Raw genomic sequence first — 18,400 nt, 5'->3', positions numbered from 1 at the left:
CCTCAGAACTCAACTAGATTTGAAACACAGTTAAGGAGAAACTCCCAGAAAAATCAGTCACATTTACCCAAACCAAGCACCCAAGAGCAACAGCTGCTTCTTCCTGACACAAGACACTGAGCAAAACCTACCTCTGCCAGTGTGCTGAGCTCTTGCCAAATGATTTGTGTGCACCAGTCTCCTCCATTTTGCTTCCTAGCCAAGACATCCACAAGACTGAAGCCATGTCCACAGCTGACCCTTGCCAGGGACATGCTGCATGCCAGGCTGACACTCCATTTACCACAGTTCTCCTAAATGTAGCTGGACATAGCCAGACTACGGGGAATCTTTTCCCAACACTCTTGCTTGCTGTTAAGAGATTACTTGTCTTTCAGCTCCTCTCCTCCATCTGGCTTTCTCTTCCCCTACTCCCCCTCCCCTAGTATTTTGTTGTTTTTCTGTATCTTGCTCAAAACCACACACTAATTATTAACAGTGGCTCTTGTGCATCCAGCTCAGCACAATTCAGAGTCTTGGCCTTCCCCTTTACAGTTATTTCAGCTAAACAAAATGGGTATTAATTGTTTGAAATGATCAGATGGTGGAAGGTGGTGTTTCTGAAAAGCAAACCAACATCATAGAAGGCTAAAGGTTTCAGTTTAAATGATGTACCAGCAAATTGCTCCCTTGGATTATCAAGAACAATTCATATTTTCCTTAAATGAGTCCAGGCTCAAAGAGAAACTGCAACCACATTAAAAATTAATTCCTTAACCCAAATTTCAATGGCAAGAATATTCATCATGAGTCACAGAAAATTCACATATTAGCGTCACTATGTCATTCTCAACTTCCAGTTGTCAAAAGCTCAAGGATAAGGAATTTGGGTTAAATACAACAACTCTAAGCCAGAAGTCTTGAACAGACTTCACCCCTGCTCATCTAAGCACACAGCAAGAGATACTCTTCCAAAATCCCTTCAGAATATCTGTTCACCTGCAACTATAATTTACAACAGTCCACAAAGTCACAAGCATGCCAGAATCTCTCTCAGAACCCCTGCCAACAACCAAACAAAAAATAAAGCCTCTCCAAAGGAATCAAAGAAAAGAAAAAAAGAGACAGAAGGGTTAAAAAGCTACTCTTGCCGTGGCTGAGTCCCGAGCCATTTTGAGGGAAAGGTTATAAAAATAGAAAGAGGTGGCAGACAACAAATGCAGTAACTTGAGAGGGCAGAATATTTAAAATAACCTGCAATCCAGCAAGGGGCTTTCCACAGGACAGCTCCAGTTTGTGCACAAGAAAAAGAAAGATGATTACAACTCTATTAGAAGCAACCAGCAGCACTTACCTAAGCCTGCGTTTCCTTGACCGTGAAACAGACCGGGACCGGGACCGAGACTTTGAGAAAGACCTGGACCGAGACCGGGATCCAGATCTTGAACGAGAGGAACGGGATCCCGATTTTGACTTATTTGTTTTTGACATCTCTGCTACCTCCTTGTCTCAAACCTGTCATCACAAAAAGAAAGACAAACAAAAAGGTGTATCACATTTAGGCTTCTTCACTTGGGTGTTCTGAGAAGTTTAAGAACGGTACATTTCTCTATGCCAATACAAAACAAAATCCAACAATTTTGAAGCGGAACTTTAATCTACTACTTATGAGCTCTTTCATTACAGAAGAATTTCTCTCTTCTTACTGCCAGCATATGTAAAGCCATTTAGAGTCTAACTGCAAAAGGCCAGGGTTCCTGAAGCCTTCTCAAATGTTTAGAAGAGACACAAAATTAACTGTCCACCACTGGTTAAAATCTTCCCCACTTAGATGGATGTACACTTACACATTAGATCCAAGGATGAGATACTGACTCTATGGAAAGCCCTGATGCTGGGTAAACCAAGTTACACACTTCTCATAATCAAGCAGCCACTAGGTACTCCTCTTGCAGCCAAAATAAAATTGGGAGTCCTTCCAAGTATTCCCAGGTCTCAAATGTTGGTAATGAAAAAGAATTTCCCTACAGAATCAAATGTCTTTTGAGAGTTCCATTTTGCATAGGCAGAACACAGCAAAGTTATTTGTTAATAGATATACCCCATCCTTCCAGCTGAGCAAAAAAAAGTCACCCGCCCCCATGTATAACTAAGTAGAGAATGACTAAGCTCCTCAAGAGGCACCTTTTGTGAGGCTGATTTTACACCTAGACTAGTCAAGTAACCTCTTTCAACAGAAAAGTAGTCTATGGCTGCAAAGCAAACCAAAACAGCCCTCTTCTACAAATGAGCTACTCTTTCCTACATGAAAGTCTCCTGGTTATTCATGAACAAGCAAAGCTTTCCTACCTACAGTTTAACGTTACTAACTGACTACAAAGCACATATAAAACTCATTTCAGAAGTGCACACATATAGTACAAAACACATCTCTCCACACCCACCCCTAGACACAGTTCTAATTCAGGTTAGCAAATGAAAAGCAAAGCCAGTCCTTTTGCATGCCGAGCCCATTTTTGAAATGGAACATGGATGTCACATACCTCAAGTAATCCTCAAGGCAGGCTGTAAAAGCTTCTGCTGTATCTTTGCCAAGGCTGTGCTGCAAACCTAACCCTATAAAGCTAGTACTTGGTCTGGCTTATCACTTTCACCTAACAAAAAGCACACTGGAGCTTAAGTTCTGTTCGGTTAAGCATACATTGACTGAATTACATGGAGTGACTCCCTTAAACCATAAATACTTTTGCTACTTTGAAAGCAAGGAAAAATCAGGAGGCTTATCACAGTAGTTCTGCTGTACACTCCCACATTCTTCCCTAGCAATTATAAGAGGAGAAGCAACACCACAACTGGGATTTCCAGACACTGTTTTACAAAGGGTTAAATCTTCATTCTCCTCCCACTCCTGCACAAGTGCTGGAGTCGGCTATATTCTGCAGCCCTCACATTCACCCAGCAGGATACAAATATGGGAGAGATAAAAACAAAAGACTCTAAACAGACCCCAAAGAGAACATTTTTTGTGGTGAAAAATTCTAAAAATACACAGAGGTGTCACTTCTAACTGGACATTTGCCAGAAAAATTAACTGAAGTTGGTTCCATAATCATCCTCAAATTGTTTACTTTCTGTGTTTTTTTCCCTCTGCTGCAATTTTCCAAATTTCATTTGTTACAGTCTTTTTTGAAAGATCAGAATGTTTTTTATGCAGTGTAGATGGGAAGGGAAACAATTTTACATATCCCATAAACACTGGCAACATTTTACTTCTTCAGCACCCCCCCCCCCACCCGTGGCCACCAGAGAGTTTTTTTATGCTGGTTTTTAAACTGGCAATCGACATATCCCTAAAGGGATCTGACAATCTTTTTTTTACTTTTACACAGCTTTTATTTTTTTAAAAGCACTACATCTATAGCCCTTTTCATTTTTGATAAATGTTTTCTCCCATACAATTCTACAACAAAGACTTTTTTGCTTTAAAAAAAGATGGGAATTCAGAGAAACTAGTAGAAATATCATTATAACTCTATAGTAATATATATACCACTGTCTTTTGTTCAGCCTGAAAAAGCTCTAAAGGAGGGGGAAGAATATCAGTCATAGTAAGGAGTGGACAGGGAAAATGTCCATGTGAATGTTTTGCTATATTCAGAGTAACGATGAACGCCATACAGAGAATCACTGCCACGAAGATACAATCTTGCACAGCTGCCATTTGTGTTAATGTTCACATTAATTCTGTACGTAGGAAAAGATTCCCAAGAAGAACAACTGAAGTGTGGTACACCCTATGACAAATTGATTGTGGCTGAAAACTGATTAGAACTGGGGGTGCCCTCACTGAAATGTTAGCCAATCTATTCCATCTTTCTTTATACGGACCAGGTATCCTCCCCAACAACTGCATGGTAAAGATGCTTTTGCTGTTTCCTCTTGGGCTAAAGAGACAATGACAGCAAAAATTAAACCACGAAAAGAGCACTTCAGGATATGCACTGAAAACAGATTTCCCTATTCTGTTCAAAATGGCTAGTTAAGAGTTTATTTATTTATTTATACTTTCAGCTTTTATACCGCCCTGTCCCCGAGGGGCTCCGGGCTGCAAAACGCAAATTATCCAGTTTACAGGCCACTCCAAATGGTTCCTTGTCCTTCAATATAATCGCCCCTTCTTTAGTTTCTACTATCTTGCTTCCCCTCAGTCCACAGCCTCCTTCAGATTTAAATCCTCAATCTAGTTGTTACTAAGATGTTTCTGCCTCTCAAAAGCAATATATCCAGTACTATTACCGAGACTACATAAAGTGCAAAATGGTTCATTTAAGTAACCTTTTGGCCAACTTAGCCAGAGCAGGGCTAAGGTTTTAGGTTTAAGCTTGTCACAAAGTGAGTCCACTAAGCTCATCCTTAATTTGCTGCACCTCCCTATAAGTAACTTGAAAAGACCCAGGTCCATGTAATGATTCACCTATGAGGACCTGCAATCAAATGTCGCCTCACCAATTCACTTTATGGTGAAACAAGTCATTATTCTCTAAATCTCAGTCCCTGGCCATTTTCTATATGAGGATAAAAATACTGACTGATCTTACAAAGCTGTAATGAGCACTAATAGGCTAGCCTAACTAACATACTGCCTGCATATTTCTCTCAACTTTTCATACTGTGGTTCCACACCATTTCCAAAAGCCCCATAAAATATGACCAAGCTTACCCATGCTTACGCATACCAGTACCCAATGCCTTAGCTTTGAAGCATTTTTCTTTTTTAACATACCGGTAAATGACTTAAAACATAGCACCATCAATATAGTCCGTGCATTTCAGGAAGTGATACTCATTCTATTTATGACCTGCTATTGAAAAATCAAGCATAACTACAGGGAAGTTGGGTAGATGAATGCCTAAGAACAGGATGTAAAAACTACTGAGTATAGTGACACACATATTGAAATTTTAGGAAACAACAGTTGCTGCAATCATAATGGATTCTCCTGGGAAATCCCAAGTAAGTTCACAGCATAGGTTTATGCTTCATAAGCTATTAAAACAATGGAAACAGAAAACAGGGATTTCAAGGGAGCTTGAAGAAAATCTAAGGTTAACTGTATTGTGAATATGTCACACAGAAGTAGAACCAACAACGTAAGACTCTAAAAATGGAAGTGGTAAGGCATGAAAATGCTAAAAAAGACACATTGGACTTACCATGAAGGTGTCTTTTCTTCAGTGGGGAGAGTCATCCAAACTGGTTAGGCCCCAATAGTTTAGGCAGAGTTTGCAAATTTGTACACTCTCTCCTGGACAATAGGGGGCTGGCCTTTCTATTTATTGAAAAGCCCTAGCCTATACACTGTACATAGGTCTTCCTGTTAATGAAAATATTCTTCTGCACACCATCCTCTCTCTATTTTTTTACACAAGGGTGGGATGTGGATGACCTCACTTCACTGAAGAGAAGACACCATCACAGTAAGTCCCATGCATTCCCCTTCAGTGGGGCTTCAGCCATTCAAGCTGGTTATGTATCTAAGTTTTACTACTAGTGGGAGAGGTAAAACTTTTAAGATGCTTGTACATAGTCCCATTCCTCTACTGCAGTGCACCTAACTGGTTGAACACTGCAGGTCTCGCAGACCTTTGCTGATCCTGTTTGTGGTGTTGTAAGAAGGTGGAGAAGGAGGAACACATGCTGTCTTCCAGATCTCTTCCAGCAGAGATCTGGTGGTGAATGCAGCTGACGAGGCTACTGCTCTGATCACACGAGCAAAAATCCTTCCTGCGGCACTTCGGCGCATTCTCCCTGTCACAGAATGGAACAGCCTCTTTCATCTGGTAATGCAGAGTAGCAATTAATTTTTTAAAGGAGCCTGACAAAGTGGTCTACCTGGAATAGTCGGGATGAGTCCTCTTGCAATTTAGCCTCTTCCCCCAATCACTTCCCCTCTTCCCTGTTGGAACCCAGGATTGTGGAAGACATAACTTCTCAAGGAGTGATCCAAGTAGACTGAATCAGTCCCTTGTCATCACTGTCCTCCCTCAACTCCCTAGGAAGGGGGGTCAACACCTCTTTACTACAGTCAATTTCTAAGCTCAGAAGGTTTGCTCCCTGCAGCCACACTGTTGCACGGGCAAGTGGTGGGGGAGCAATGTAGGCTGGATTAGCTCACTGTTCACAGCATCTTCTGGGACACTGGTAATGAGTCCTCATCCAGGCCACTGGTTCCCCACAGGAGTGAAAGGCCCCCCTAAAATGCCCCAGCACCATTGGCTTTTCAAAGTTCCCCTCTCTGGATCTTCGGGGGGAAAGGGTCTCTCCTTAAGGTATTTTTTTAGGCTCTGAGTTGAAGCCTTCTTTATAGGCCTGTCTTCTTCCACGGTTGTTGGTAAGTGGATTTTTAAAAAATTGCTCCTAAAAATAGGATCCCTTTCAGGAACTGTATGAATAATGCCTGCCTCAACGGGCAGGGCTATCCAAATTGGAAAGGCAGACCCCCCCCCCCCCCGCCCTATTGTCCAGGAGATAAGGGGACATGTTGTAATCAGCTTGAATGACTGAAGCCTCATTGAAGAACAGTACTTTTCATGGAGATGAGTTAAATTTTATCTAAGCTCTTCCCACTTTTAATGCTAGGGTGATGCAAGCCTACCTTGTTTGATATTTTCTCTTCCTTCACACAATATAATTGTTGGCTGCAATCCTCAGCTTCTGAAATCAAAAAGTTCTGCAAGAGAAAAGGAATAGCATGTTTTATTCAGATATACTGTTCTTATGCATTTCACCCTTGCTTCTTCAGGGGGATCAGTATAATCATATAACACAATTCACACAGCAACAGAATTTCAGAGATTTACTACATTTATATCCTGTTTTTCTCTTCAATGTGGACCCAAAGCAGCTTACAACATTCTCTTCCATTCATTTTCTCAACAACCCTATGAGACAGATTAGGCTATGTGTGCGGCCAGGGTAAATTCCATGGCCAAGTGGGAATCTAAACAATTATACCACAATGGATTTTGTGAAGTAGCTGCTGTTGAACAGGTGTGTCATCCAAGTTGCACAGCAGCAAGTCACCTGGTGGTTGCCAGTCAGACTTTGTCCCAATAAGTCCCCTCAAGGCCAAAACAGCCATGGAGAAGGTCCTTTTCTTGGCAGAAACAAAAGGCTTGAAAGCTAACAATACTGCTGTAGTTGCCTAGCAGCAGCCATAACAGCCATTAAGAGAGTATTTTTTCTTAAAGGTACAGGCACTAAAGTGATATTTTGAATTGGTTTTAAATCCCCTAAGTAATCATATTTTAAGATTTCAGATTTTTCCCCCTACAAACAAGGCTTTTCTCAAGATTGTAGAAAGAGCTCTCTAGTTCATGGCTTCAGGCTCTGGACATAAGCATTCATAGATTTGGACATTTCCCAGAAGAGTCCTTAGAACCCCCCCACCCCAACCTTCACATCTCTAATAAAACATAGTGTGCCGCAAAGTGCTAGTCCTCCAAATGTAGAATATTGCCATTTCGAAAGCATATAAAAACATGTTCTGAAGCTTCCTATCATAGGTAGGAGGAACTGCACACAAGTACCTGTCACACCTAACAACTATATAAACTACTTAGCCTTCCCATTTGTTATGAGGCAACTGACTCAGTTATTATTTGAAGTGCTTTCCTGAACTCCCAGAAGGGGGGCACACTCTGAAATGACAGGCACTAACTTGAGAATGCCGAGCTATCAGGACAAAGAAGCAAACAAGAAAGAATTCTACAGCTCGAAGGTCCACTAGTTAACCTCCTGCTTTTCATCCACCATCAATACACAGCATACGACCAGAAGAGAGCAGGTACACCACAGAAAGCACAGCAGGAAGGCAAAACAGCTCCAGATAACTAACACAGGTAAGCCAAGCCCAAGGCTGCTAACTACAGGAAATTCCCAAGACAAGAGCCAGAACACAGCATCAAATTAGAGGGGGAACCACGCTGGATAGGAACAGAAGATTCACTGTTCTAACTGCTTTCATTTTCTGATCCAAAATACATTAGTGTTATGGCGTCATAAGAGTCAACACAATCTACTTTCTGTACACACCAGCCCTCAGTCCTACACTCACCTTGCACCCACCTAAGTAAGGTGCATTAACACAAATGGAAACCCCAACAGTAAGGGAATTATAAAAAAAAACAAAGCAAGATTTGAGAAAGGTGTTTTATGTGCCTCAATCAAATGGCTTGCATATAAATGCACATAGATGAAACAGGAGATACTCTGTGCACCTTTATTTTTAACTTTGAACAGATGGGTGCAAACATTGGTTCCTATGAAGACAAGTGGTTTCCTTTGCCTTATCACTTGTCAGAGCAGCAAATCAAAATTACAAAAGATTTTTTCTCCTTTTAAAAAACCTGAAAAGGAAAAAAAACATATTTTGTTCAACACGGAAAAGCCCCAAGGTATGGCAGCCAGCCAAACGCTCTTCTTGTGGCAGACAACTCTTCTAATCCATCTGGGTTTTTCAAAACAAGAAGTCACCACCTGCTCAAACTGGTCCACTGAGATCCCAGTCTCAAAGGACGTTTTAATTTTATCCATCCTGGAAACACCCCATGCATTATCTTTTCACCCCATAATTGAACAGAGATTATAATGTAGCCCTAAGCTTCTGGGTACATTGTATCATCTGCCCCTCGAGACCTACCTTGCTTGTGATGTCTCATGACTGAGTAAGAGACAAGTCGCCTTTGTGTTGCCATTAAAGTTTAGTCCTGTTTTGAAATAATGTGTTGGTGGGTTTTTTGTTTTGTTTGTTTGTGTGCTTTTGTGCAAAAGAGATCGCCCACATTTAGTCAGTTTTCTATGCCACACACAGAAGGCATGTTTATGGAACAACAATGGCCCCTTCCTAAAACTGACAGTTTGTGCACCACGAAAGGTTTCCACCTCCAATTAATACCTCAAGTGGACCCTGTTCTTTTTACCTGACAACCTTAAGAACTAACACTAAGCATGCTGGAATCTGCTTACTTGGAAAATTTGCTCCTCCTTATACCTAGCTCCTCACTTAGCTTGGGAGAAAATCAAACTCAGATAGAATCAGTATGCCACGATGAAGTCTAAAGATCATGTAAAGAATTAGGAAAATATTCCTAGAATTGTAAATCTTGGAAAGCATCTTAGAAGTTGCTAGCCGAACCACTTGAAATAAGTGTATCTTCCAAAAAGAGAATCAGTGTAATCCCAGTGAGCAGACTGAATTTAAGCACTGCTCAATTCCAGACTGCTTAAGCAAGTTACACTCCCTCTATTAGTATAATGGGAACTAGTATAATGGGTATATTAGTATAATGGGAACTAGTATAATGGGAATTAGTATAATGGGAACAGAGCCCTTCGGGGACAGGGTGGTATAGAAGCCTAAAGTACTTACTTACTTACTTACTTACTAAATAAATAAATAAACAAACAAACAAACTACAGCAATTCACTCTAATGTGATGGAACACATGGGAAAAAGCAAAATATAAAGCTCTGTGCCAAGAAGTCAATTTACCACTGGCAAGCAAAAAAATTCAAGAAAGTAGACTGAAAATTCAAGAGAAATCTTTTCAAAGCAGTAGCTTATTCAACATTATATTCCCCAGGAAGACAAAAAGGACATGCATGTACACTAGTAAACAAAGTACTAACTGACTGCATAGTTGTAAAATCAGCATTTATGCTTTGATGAGTAGCTACCACAAAATCATCTTGTGTTCTGTATGTTGCTAAACATGCTGAAACTGGACTGCTCTGACTGAGGAACAGCATTTGCTGTCTCACCCAGGAAGAGTTAAATCCTGAAGAAAGAGATAATCTGTACTATAGTAGCTAAACATATACTTTTATTGCCTTATTTAAAAGAGAATGCTGCAACAATCTGTGTTTTGGAAGAGTCCTGTTTATGTGGAGCAACTGCATTTCTAGACACGACCATTTTAGAGGAATTAAATCCACATTCTAATGCTTTTCCCAGGATAATTTTTCATATGCTTGACCACAGTCCTAACAAGCTGCTTCAGAACTCTATGGATAGATTAGGCCAGATGGTACACACATCCTGCCCGGAGTGCCAGTTGTCTCAGTCCAATGAGCACCCAGGAGGGCCCATGAAACTTATGCCATTAATAGAAGTTCCACTTGATAGTGCAGTCATTGAGCTGGTAGGGGCTCTAGACAAACAGTCCCAGTGCCCACCTACTTGCTACTCTTAGTGGGCTACACCAAAAACTCACTGCTCTTAGAAGCGTGATAGTCAATGTGATGGCCCAGGAGCTCCTCATTATTTTTCAAGGAGATCATGACAGATCAAGGGATTAACTTTATGAGCAGAACCCTGAGGAAACTGGAAGCTGCTGAAAGTGAAGCCACTGAAAACAATATTCACAGGAGTGCCAAGGCAGTTGGATCCCAAAAAATAAAAAAGATCAAAATAGACACTGCATATGGTCTGTATCACAAAACCAGCAAAAAAATTCGCAAAAATATAACTTTCTCTCTTTAAAAAAATCCCCACAACAGCAGCTAAAAAGATTACACTAGTCATTCAGTTATGCCTCTGGCAAAGATCAAGTCACAGAAGGTGATTTATACATTTTAAAATGCTATTTCCATTCCAATTACACAAAATAATCCAAAACAGTCAAAATACTGACAATGCTTTCCTCTCTGTGCCAAGCTAATCCAAACAAGTAGAAACTTCTGAAATATGTGGAAGAAACTATGCCAAATCAGGAAAGAACACTTATCCCCAAGCCCCCAAAAGGCTGTTACACACAATTTAGGGGGGAATAAGAACATTAAACTTAGCCCCTCACTGGAAAATAAAATTTATGTCCAAGATATGACAAACTAAGAAAGAATTTTGAATGTGACTGCTTCAAAGCAAGACACTCAAAGCCATTTTAAACAGTACATCACTCAACTGATCAGAGCAGTTGCTACCTAGCATTACTAAGTACTAAATAAGTCAGCAACATAAAACCATTTGCAGATCTAAAGTGGAGGGAATTTCAGCTGCTCCCAACAAGGAAGCTACCAAAACTCCACCTTATACTATCGACTTCTCTGTATCTTAATCAAACAAAATTTCAGCTACTTTCTCTATTGTGGAAACCAATTACTTCTGAAAATGGCAATAAGCCATTATTTGAGACACAACAGTGCTCTGGTTTTCCTTTCCATTCTTCAGCATTCCCAATAATATCAATAAAATACTACAATGTTAAATTTCAATCCTTTACAGAATTAAATATGTTATGTAACATTTGTGAAAGACTGATCCCACTGATTAAGTGTTTAAAATCACAAACGTACAATTTTTTTCATGCGTACAGAAGGAAGTAGAATGCAATGTTATTCAGTAATGGAACTGGAAATTTAATCACCAAGGCAATTGACACTAGATTTTATACCATACTTTATAAGCTGTAGATACACATCTCTTTCACTTTCACACCAATCTACACCGTCATGTGAATCAAACTTTTAACATTATATAACAAGTGAATGGATCGAGAACACCTAGGAGCAGCAGTGGCGTAGGAGGTTAAGAGCTCGTGTATCTAATTTGGAGGAACCGGGTTTGATTCCCAGCTCTGCCGCCTGAACTGTGGAGGCTTATCTGGGAAATTCAGATTAGCCTGTACACTCCCACACACGCCAGCTGGGTGACCTTGGGCTAGTCACAGCTTCTTGGAGCTCTCTCAGCCCCACCTACCTCACAGGGTGTTGTTGTGAGGGGGAAAGGGCAAGGAGATTGTAAGACCCTTTGAGTCTCCTGCAGGAGAGAAAGGGGGGATATAAATCCAAACTCTTCTTCCAAACTCTTCTTCTAGTAAGTCCCTGGAAAATACATACTAGAGTATTAACTGGCAAAGGCTCAGAGAAAAATTAGACCTGTCCAGCACATGCTCAGTCTCCCCAATCCTTGGAAACAGTTGCGGCAGAAAGAAATCACAACTCCCATTTGACAAATCCTTTGAAACACATCTAGTCCCTGGCACAAAGCCAGCCACAATCCCAGGAGAAGGGGACATCTAGCCCTGAGAGATTTCCAAGGACCACTGTACTGCTTCTGAGCATGCTCAGAAAAGAGGCTGCTCTCAGCTTTCATGTAAGGGCATGCCGAGAAGCTGGCTGAAGGGTGAGAGTGATGACAAAGCACAAAGTACCCACCCTCTGAAAAAGGAAGGGGAATCATGGCCACGTTATTTAAAAAAGTAGATATCAATTTTAGGCCAAGTCAATGCCTGTTCAGATGTGCCCAATAAACCAAATGCACCATGCAGCTCTTGCAAAAACTGCAGTGAACTCAAAGTCACTCAATAACTAGCCCCAAACTCACTGCTTTCATTACAGACCAGTCTTTTAACCAGACTCTCAAGTCTCTTAATATTAGGGAACTGAATCCTTAGGGAAGGGGGTATTGGGCCCAGACTCAAATCATAATGCTTAAGAGGCTGAAGAACAGGAACTGATAACACCCAACAATTTAGAACAACATCAGAACACATCTTGGAGGAAGCCTTGCCTAAAAATGTAAGCTTTAAGGACCATATTTCTTATTATTGATACTGCAAAACTCTTCGGTTTCTTTCTATTTTATCTAAGCTGTGACAAAAGGTGTTGTACAAAATAGAGGGGTTTCTGCTTTTCAAAACTATTTAATTGAATATTGGAGCCAATATAGGAAGAAGCTGAATTAATCTGAATTAACTTTACATTAAACAAGAAGCAACAAAAACTTAGTGCATAATTATTTTTTATGTCATACAACAAAATATTCTGAAGCAAATCAATAAATAAGCTCTGTTCCCCCACTGACAATTGTCAACAGGAATTTTCCTAAAACCACTGCTGGAAATACTGGGCTCCATAACAAAATTCAAGGCAAACCTGTTGAGCCCATTCAGTGAATGCTGCCAATTTTTACTTTTTTGGACTCAGTGTGGGAAAGCAACACCATTCAATTTAAGTAGGTAAGAACAGCGGCTAATTCTTTGTCCTCAATGCAAGCACAAAGTTTCAATTCATGTGAACACAACGAGATTTCCTGATTCACAATTCAGTCTCTTAGTCATTATACTATATTAGTTCTCTAACAGATTTTATCTATTTTCAGCAACTGATTTGTTGAGAGAAAAGCAACCATAGTAACTCATACAATCACATCAGCGAAGTCCTAGCACCTGTGACAAAGAATAAAGCAGGAATGAAGTAGGAAATATATAGGTATTCACATTTCGGGTACCAGATAAGCAACTCAAGGGGGCGGGGGTAAGAGAAAAAGAAGAATTTGGATGTATACCCCACCTTTCTCTCCTGTAAGGAGACTCAAGGTGGCTTACAAACTCCTTTCCCTTCCTCTCCCCATAACAGACACCTTGTCAGGTAGGTGGGGCTAAGAGAGTTTCCCAAGAACTGTGACTAGTTGCCTAGGGGTGGTGGGAAACCCATGCCTCCAGATGTTCAGGAACTACAATTCCCATCAGCCTCTGTCAGCATGGCCAATTGGCCATCTGGAGAGCCGCAGGTTCCCTACCCCTGGACTAGCCCAAGGTCACCCAGCAGGAATGTAGGAGTGTGGAAATACATCTGGTTCACCAGATAAGCTTCTGCCACTCAGGTGGAGGAGCAGGGAATCAAACCGGGTTCTCCAGATTAGAATCTATCTGCTCTTAACTATCACACTTAGTGATGTGATGGATTCCTTTGAGACTCCAGGATAGTTATGGGACTGTTATTTCATCAAGCCCCTACCAGCATGGCCAATTGGCCATGCTGATAGGGGCTGATGGGGATTGTAGTCCATAACATCTGGAGTGCCAAAGGTTCGCCACCACAGCACTACACCATGTTGGCTATAAACCAAGACCCAACACTTGGTGGCAAATAACCATTTCGCTAAAATCAAACCTGAAAGCAATGCTCAAATGATGGGCAAAAAAACAGGAAAATCTTTAACAAAATCACAAGCATTGCCACCAAACTCTCTAAAACTCCTCCCATTGGTCATTGAAAGTCAAATGCACAGTTCTGTTCCTACAAGATATGGTGCCAGTTCATCATGTTCTGGCATCATTGTGAAACTGGTTTATGAAGGCATATGTGCAACTATCAGGAAATCTCTTGATATTCTTATTACAGTTATTCTTAACTGCACTGAAGTGACCCAGTTGTGCTCTCAAGAACATTTCCAAGTCCTGCATGCAATCACAAAACCTACAGCTGTTCAAGCCTCATCCCATTTGTTCTCATGATGCTTCAGAGAAGTGAGGTTCAGGAAGGGGAAATCCTGAGCTTATCTAATGTGATATAGCATGAATAGCACAGAATTGCAGGGGTGCCCAGTAGACGGTGTTGGTTACTCAAATTCCCCTTGTCCAGTGAAAATTCTGCATCTGCCTATTACTTACCTTTTGACAAAATAACACTACAGAGGACTTATCTTGTTTTGGGCTGGTCTATCCTCCTGCTACTCCAGCATGGTGTAGTGGTTAAGAGCAGGTGCACTCTAATCTGGAGAACTAGGTTTGATTCCCTGATCTGCCACTTGAGCTTATCTGGTAAACCAGATGAGCTTGTGCACTCCAACACATGCCAGCTGGGTGACCTTGGACTGGTCATAGTTATTTGGAGCTCTCTCAGCCTCACCCACCTCACAGGGTGTTTGTTGGTGGAAGGGGGGAAAGAAAGGAGATTGTGAGCCCCTTTGAGTCTCATTACAGGAGAGAAAGAGGAGGGATATAAATCCAAGCTCCTCTTCTTCATGCCAGAATAAAATTTTCGGACATTTCTCTGTTTTCAATCAGATGCCCCCAAAAGTTGACAAGCAGCAAAACTTTACAAAGCGAACAGACTAACTAAGCACTTCTTCTGTCTAGGGTCATCAGCCTCCAGGTGGCATCTGTAGATCTCCTGCCATTACAAATTATTTTTAGACAACCAAGGTCAGTTCCCTAGAAGAAAATGGCTGCTTTGGGGATGGACTCTACAGCATTATACCCGTTTCCCCTCCACAAACCCTGCTTTCTCCAGGTTCCACCCACCCACCCGCCCCCAATCTCCAGGTATTTCCCAACCTAGAGATGGCAATCCTGCTTCTGTATCATCCACCCCTCCACCACAGCCAACATCAAACACCCCGTATCCGACCCTCTTCTGTGTGGTTCTAGACAGCCATTGAGCCCCACCACTACCAAATCCCTTCTGCTGGAGTTTTTTTGGATCCTGATAATGTTCCAGTCAGAAATATGTAAAAAGTAAATGAGGCACTCTCCATCGGGCTGCATAGCGTAGATTCTGTGACAACTGCGACTTTGGGAACAAGAAGGAGGGGCCTGGAGACTACGCAAGGAATTTCATTCCGGAGTCCTAACACGGGAGCACCCGGATACGATCCAACCCATGCAGAGATTCTCATCGTGCCCCCCTCCCCCCAGCCCGCACGAGCTGTCCCGCCCGCCGCATGGGCTCCCCCTCCCACTAATGACTCTTCTAACGGAAAGAAATCCACGCCCGGCCAAGGTTCAGGAATAAAACCCCGGGGGGGGGGGGGGGGTCGAAAGGAAATGTAAGATTAAGCACCATCGCCGCATACAAGGGGGTGGGGAGCCGTGAGAGACGTCGGCGGTCCCTCCCAGGTTCGAAACTCGGGAACTTTAGAGGTGCGGGCCTGGCGGCCACGGTAAGCCACTTTACCTCAAGGTTTAGGACGTGTCCCCACAGTCGTCGCCTTCCCACCCCGCTACGACTCCCCGCGCCCCCGCTCCCTCTCCAATCCTGAGGCATGAGGTAGAGAAAACGAACCCAATCCTTTCCCAACCTCAAGAGCCGACGACGATGGCCACCCTCCTCACTCCCGACCGCGAGGCGCTCTCGTCCACCTTTCGCCGCCTCACAGCAGCAAAAGGCCCAGAAACTCGGCCCGCGAGGCGCTAAGACAGGAAAGCACATGGGAGATGTAGTTCTTCTCTCGGCAAGTGCCCCTTAGCATCTATGAACAACTGCCGGATAGAAGAATACAACTCCCATCACGCTTAGGGGGAAACACGCGCCCGCCGTCTACTGACTTCCGCTGTGTAATCTCGTACCCCGAGCCCCTAACTTAGAATCCTTCCCACTCCCTGGTGTTCCCGTCCGCGAGAGCGACCTTAAAGGCTGATGGGAAATGTAGTCATTTTGGAGCAAACGTGAACGTTACCTATTATGGGATCTCCTGGAGTTGGTGGACTACAACTCCCAAGAAGGGCTTGAGGGAGAGTCAAAGTCGCGAAGAGACGGTAAACGCGCGACGTGATCGTTAGAATTTGGGGATGGGGGTGTGAAAAAGCCTGGAGGGAACTAGAAAGCACGCCTCTGTTCATTTGGGCCGGTTAAATGGCAGCTAATTAAATACATCATATTAATAACTATATAGATTTGGCCTTATTCCGTTCAAGGGGAAATTGCTGCTGGGGTCAGCCGTGGCTAGCTTGGTTCTCTGTGGAGCATCTTGGGAGTTGTAGTGTCCCATCTGGATTCGTCCATGGTGTCCCCGAGCCCAGGAGAGAAGGAAAGACTACATATCCCAGCAACGTCGCAGAAAGTTAAAACCGTTCCAATTTAACATGGTTGATCTAGTCCTCCCTGGCCTAGGTACAATATATTTATCTTTCAGGACCTCTGCTTAGTTACAAACAGCCCCTTAACTGAAACCGGTAACAGTGGGCCTCCTCATAGAAACTTTAGTTTCTTTTTCTCACGTTAATTGCTAATAACCCAACAGGACTCAGTTTTACAGGCTAAATTGGCTCCTAAACATGTTATAATTTTTACTGATGTTAGTAAATATTTCCTGTGCTTAGGACTGCTTCGTCCCTGATTAATCATGTTGATCTTATGTGATTAAGAGGAGGGGACTTGGTTCATTGGTAGAGCATCTGACTGGCATGCATAAGGTCCCAATCTCAATCTCCAGCACTAAATGGTAGGTGATGTGAAAGGCTAAGACCCTGGAGAGCCTTAGAGACTCTGATCTTGAGGAAGCAATGGTCTGATCCACTCTAAGTTGCTTGCATGTGTTCATTGTGTATGTGCATTAAGTGCTGTCAACGAGCTCCCCATTTGTAATGACCGTATGAATTAATGATAGCCTGATCTCATCAGATCTCAGAAACTAAGCAAGGGCAGTTCTGGCAAGTATTTGGAGGTGAGACCTCCAAGGAATGCCTGAGTCATGACACAGAGGCAGGCAATGAAAACCACCTCTGAACATCAGTTGCGTTGAAAACCCCACCGGAGTCACCATAATTCACATGTGACTTTATGTAAGGTTCATGTACAACAGTCAATAATTGAGGTTCTAGAGGAATTCAGTAGTCTTTATTGAACTGTGTCAGTTACCATTGCAGTAGAAAGCCAGATCTGAGATCTTGGTTTCTGCAGACACATTTATTCCCAAACATTCTCCTGCTCTTTCTCCCCCCACCCCACCCATCTTCCCACAGTTGAATAGAATAACAGTATACGGAGATGAGAACAAGTGTTTCAAGGACATGCAATAGTCTTTGCTTCAGGCCCAGAAGAGGACTGGGACAAGGAAGCCGACTTCACTATATTGCAAAGCACAGCGATTAAAACAGAAAGGCCCATTAACATAGACCAGGGGTCTGCAACCTGTGGCTCTCCAAATGTTCATGGACTACAATTCCCATCAGCCCCTGCCAGCATGGCCAATTGGAGAGCCACAGGTTGCAGACCCCTGACATAGACAGATAACAGCAAGTGCAGGTGTGATGTTGGCTCCAGCCAGCTGATGCTAGGCAGGGCAGGAGCCAGGCCTGACACTTGATACCAATAATAATAATAATAATAATAATAATAATAATAATAATAATAATAATAATAATAATAATAATAATAATAATAATAATAATACTACAACCTCCAAAACATCCTGTTCGTTAACAACCTTGCTCAGGCTGTTTACGACAGAATATTTTGGAGGTCATTAATTCATAGGATCACCATGACTCAGAAGTGACTTGACTGCACTTAGCGCACGTACAACAATGGTTGAAAGTGGCCCTTACCCACTTTCTCCATCTCTAGCTGCTGTAAGGAAGGGGGAAAGCCAAATCCTGCCCTTTAAAGGGCTTCTTCCTGTCCAAGCTGAGTTGTGCTATAGCATCAAAGTATGGCTCCATAGGGAAATTTGTTATTTACTTCATTTGTAACCCTCTTTTCTCCCCAATGGAAGAAATAAAATGAGGAAAGGAGAACAATGTGAGCCACATGCCACTTATCTAACTCTGTATTTGCACTTTACCACACACACACACACACACACACACACACACACACACACACACACACGAGTTGTGTGTGTATGTGTGCTGC

The 18,400-nt window shown here is 42.3% G+C and overlaps 1 protein-coding gene across 2 annotated transcripts in view; it reads right to left on the bottom strand.

The window, feature by feature from the left end:
- Positions 1 to 15,996, bottom strand: part of THRAP3 (thyroid hormone receptor associated protein 3) — a 32,162-nt gene extending 16,166 nt beyond the window's left edge. Inside the window, exons 1-3 of one of the 2 annotated variants that reach the window (XM_048499954.1) lie at positions 15,846 to 15,996; positions 6,636 to 6,710; positions 1,334 to 1,494 (exon numbers count right to left, since the gene is read on the bottom strand). In XM_048499954.1, the coding sequence (XP_048355911.1) occupies positions 1,334 to 1,470 (137 nt within the window). In that variant the 5' untranslated portion in view covers positions 1,471 to 1,494; positions 6,636 to 6,710; positions 15,846 to 15,996. Of the gene's footprint in view, positions 1 to 1,333; positions 1,495 to 6,635; positions 6,711 to 15,829 lie in introns of both variants that reach the window. The other variant, XM_048499955.1, reaches the window with a different exon arrangement.
- Positions 15,997 to 18,400: the final 2,404 nt, after the last annotated feature.

Source organism: Sphaerodactylus townsendi, linkage group LG06 (assembly GCF_021028975.2).
Source record: "Sphaerodactylus townsendi isolate TG3544 linkage group LG06, MPM_Stown_v2.3, whole genome shotgun sequence".
Lineage (NCBI taxonomy): Eukaryota > Metazoa > Chordata > Lepidosauria > Squamata > Sphaerodactylidae > Sphaerodactylus > Sphaerodactylus townsendi.
Note: the sequence above shows the minus strand (reverse complement) of the source record. Positions and strands in the feature narration are given on the sequence as shown.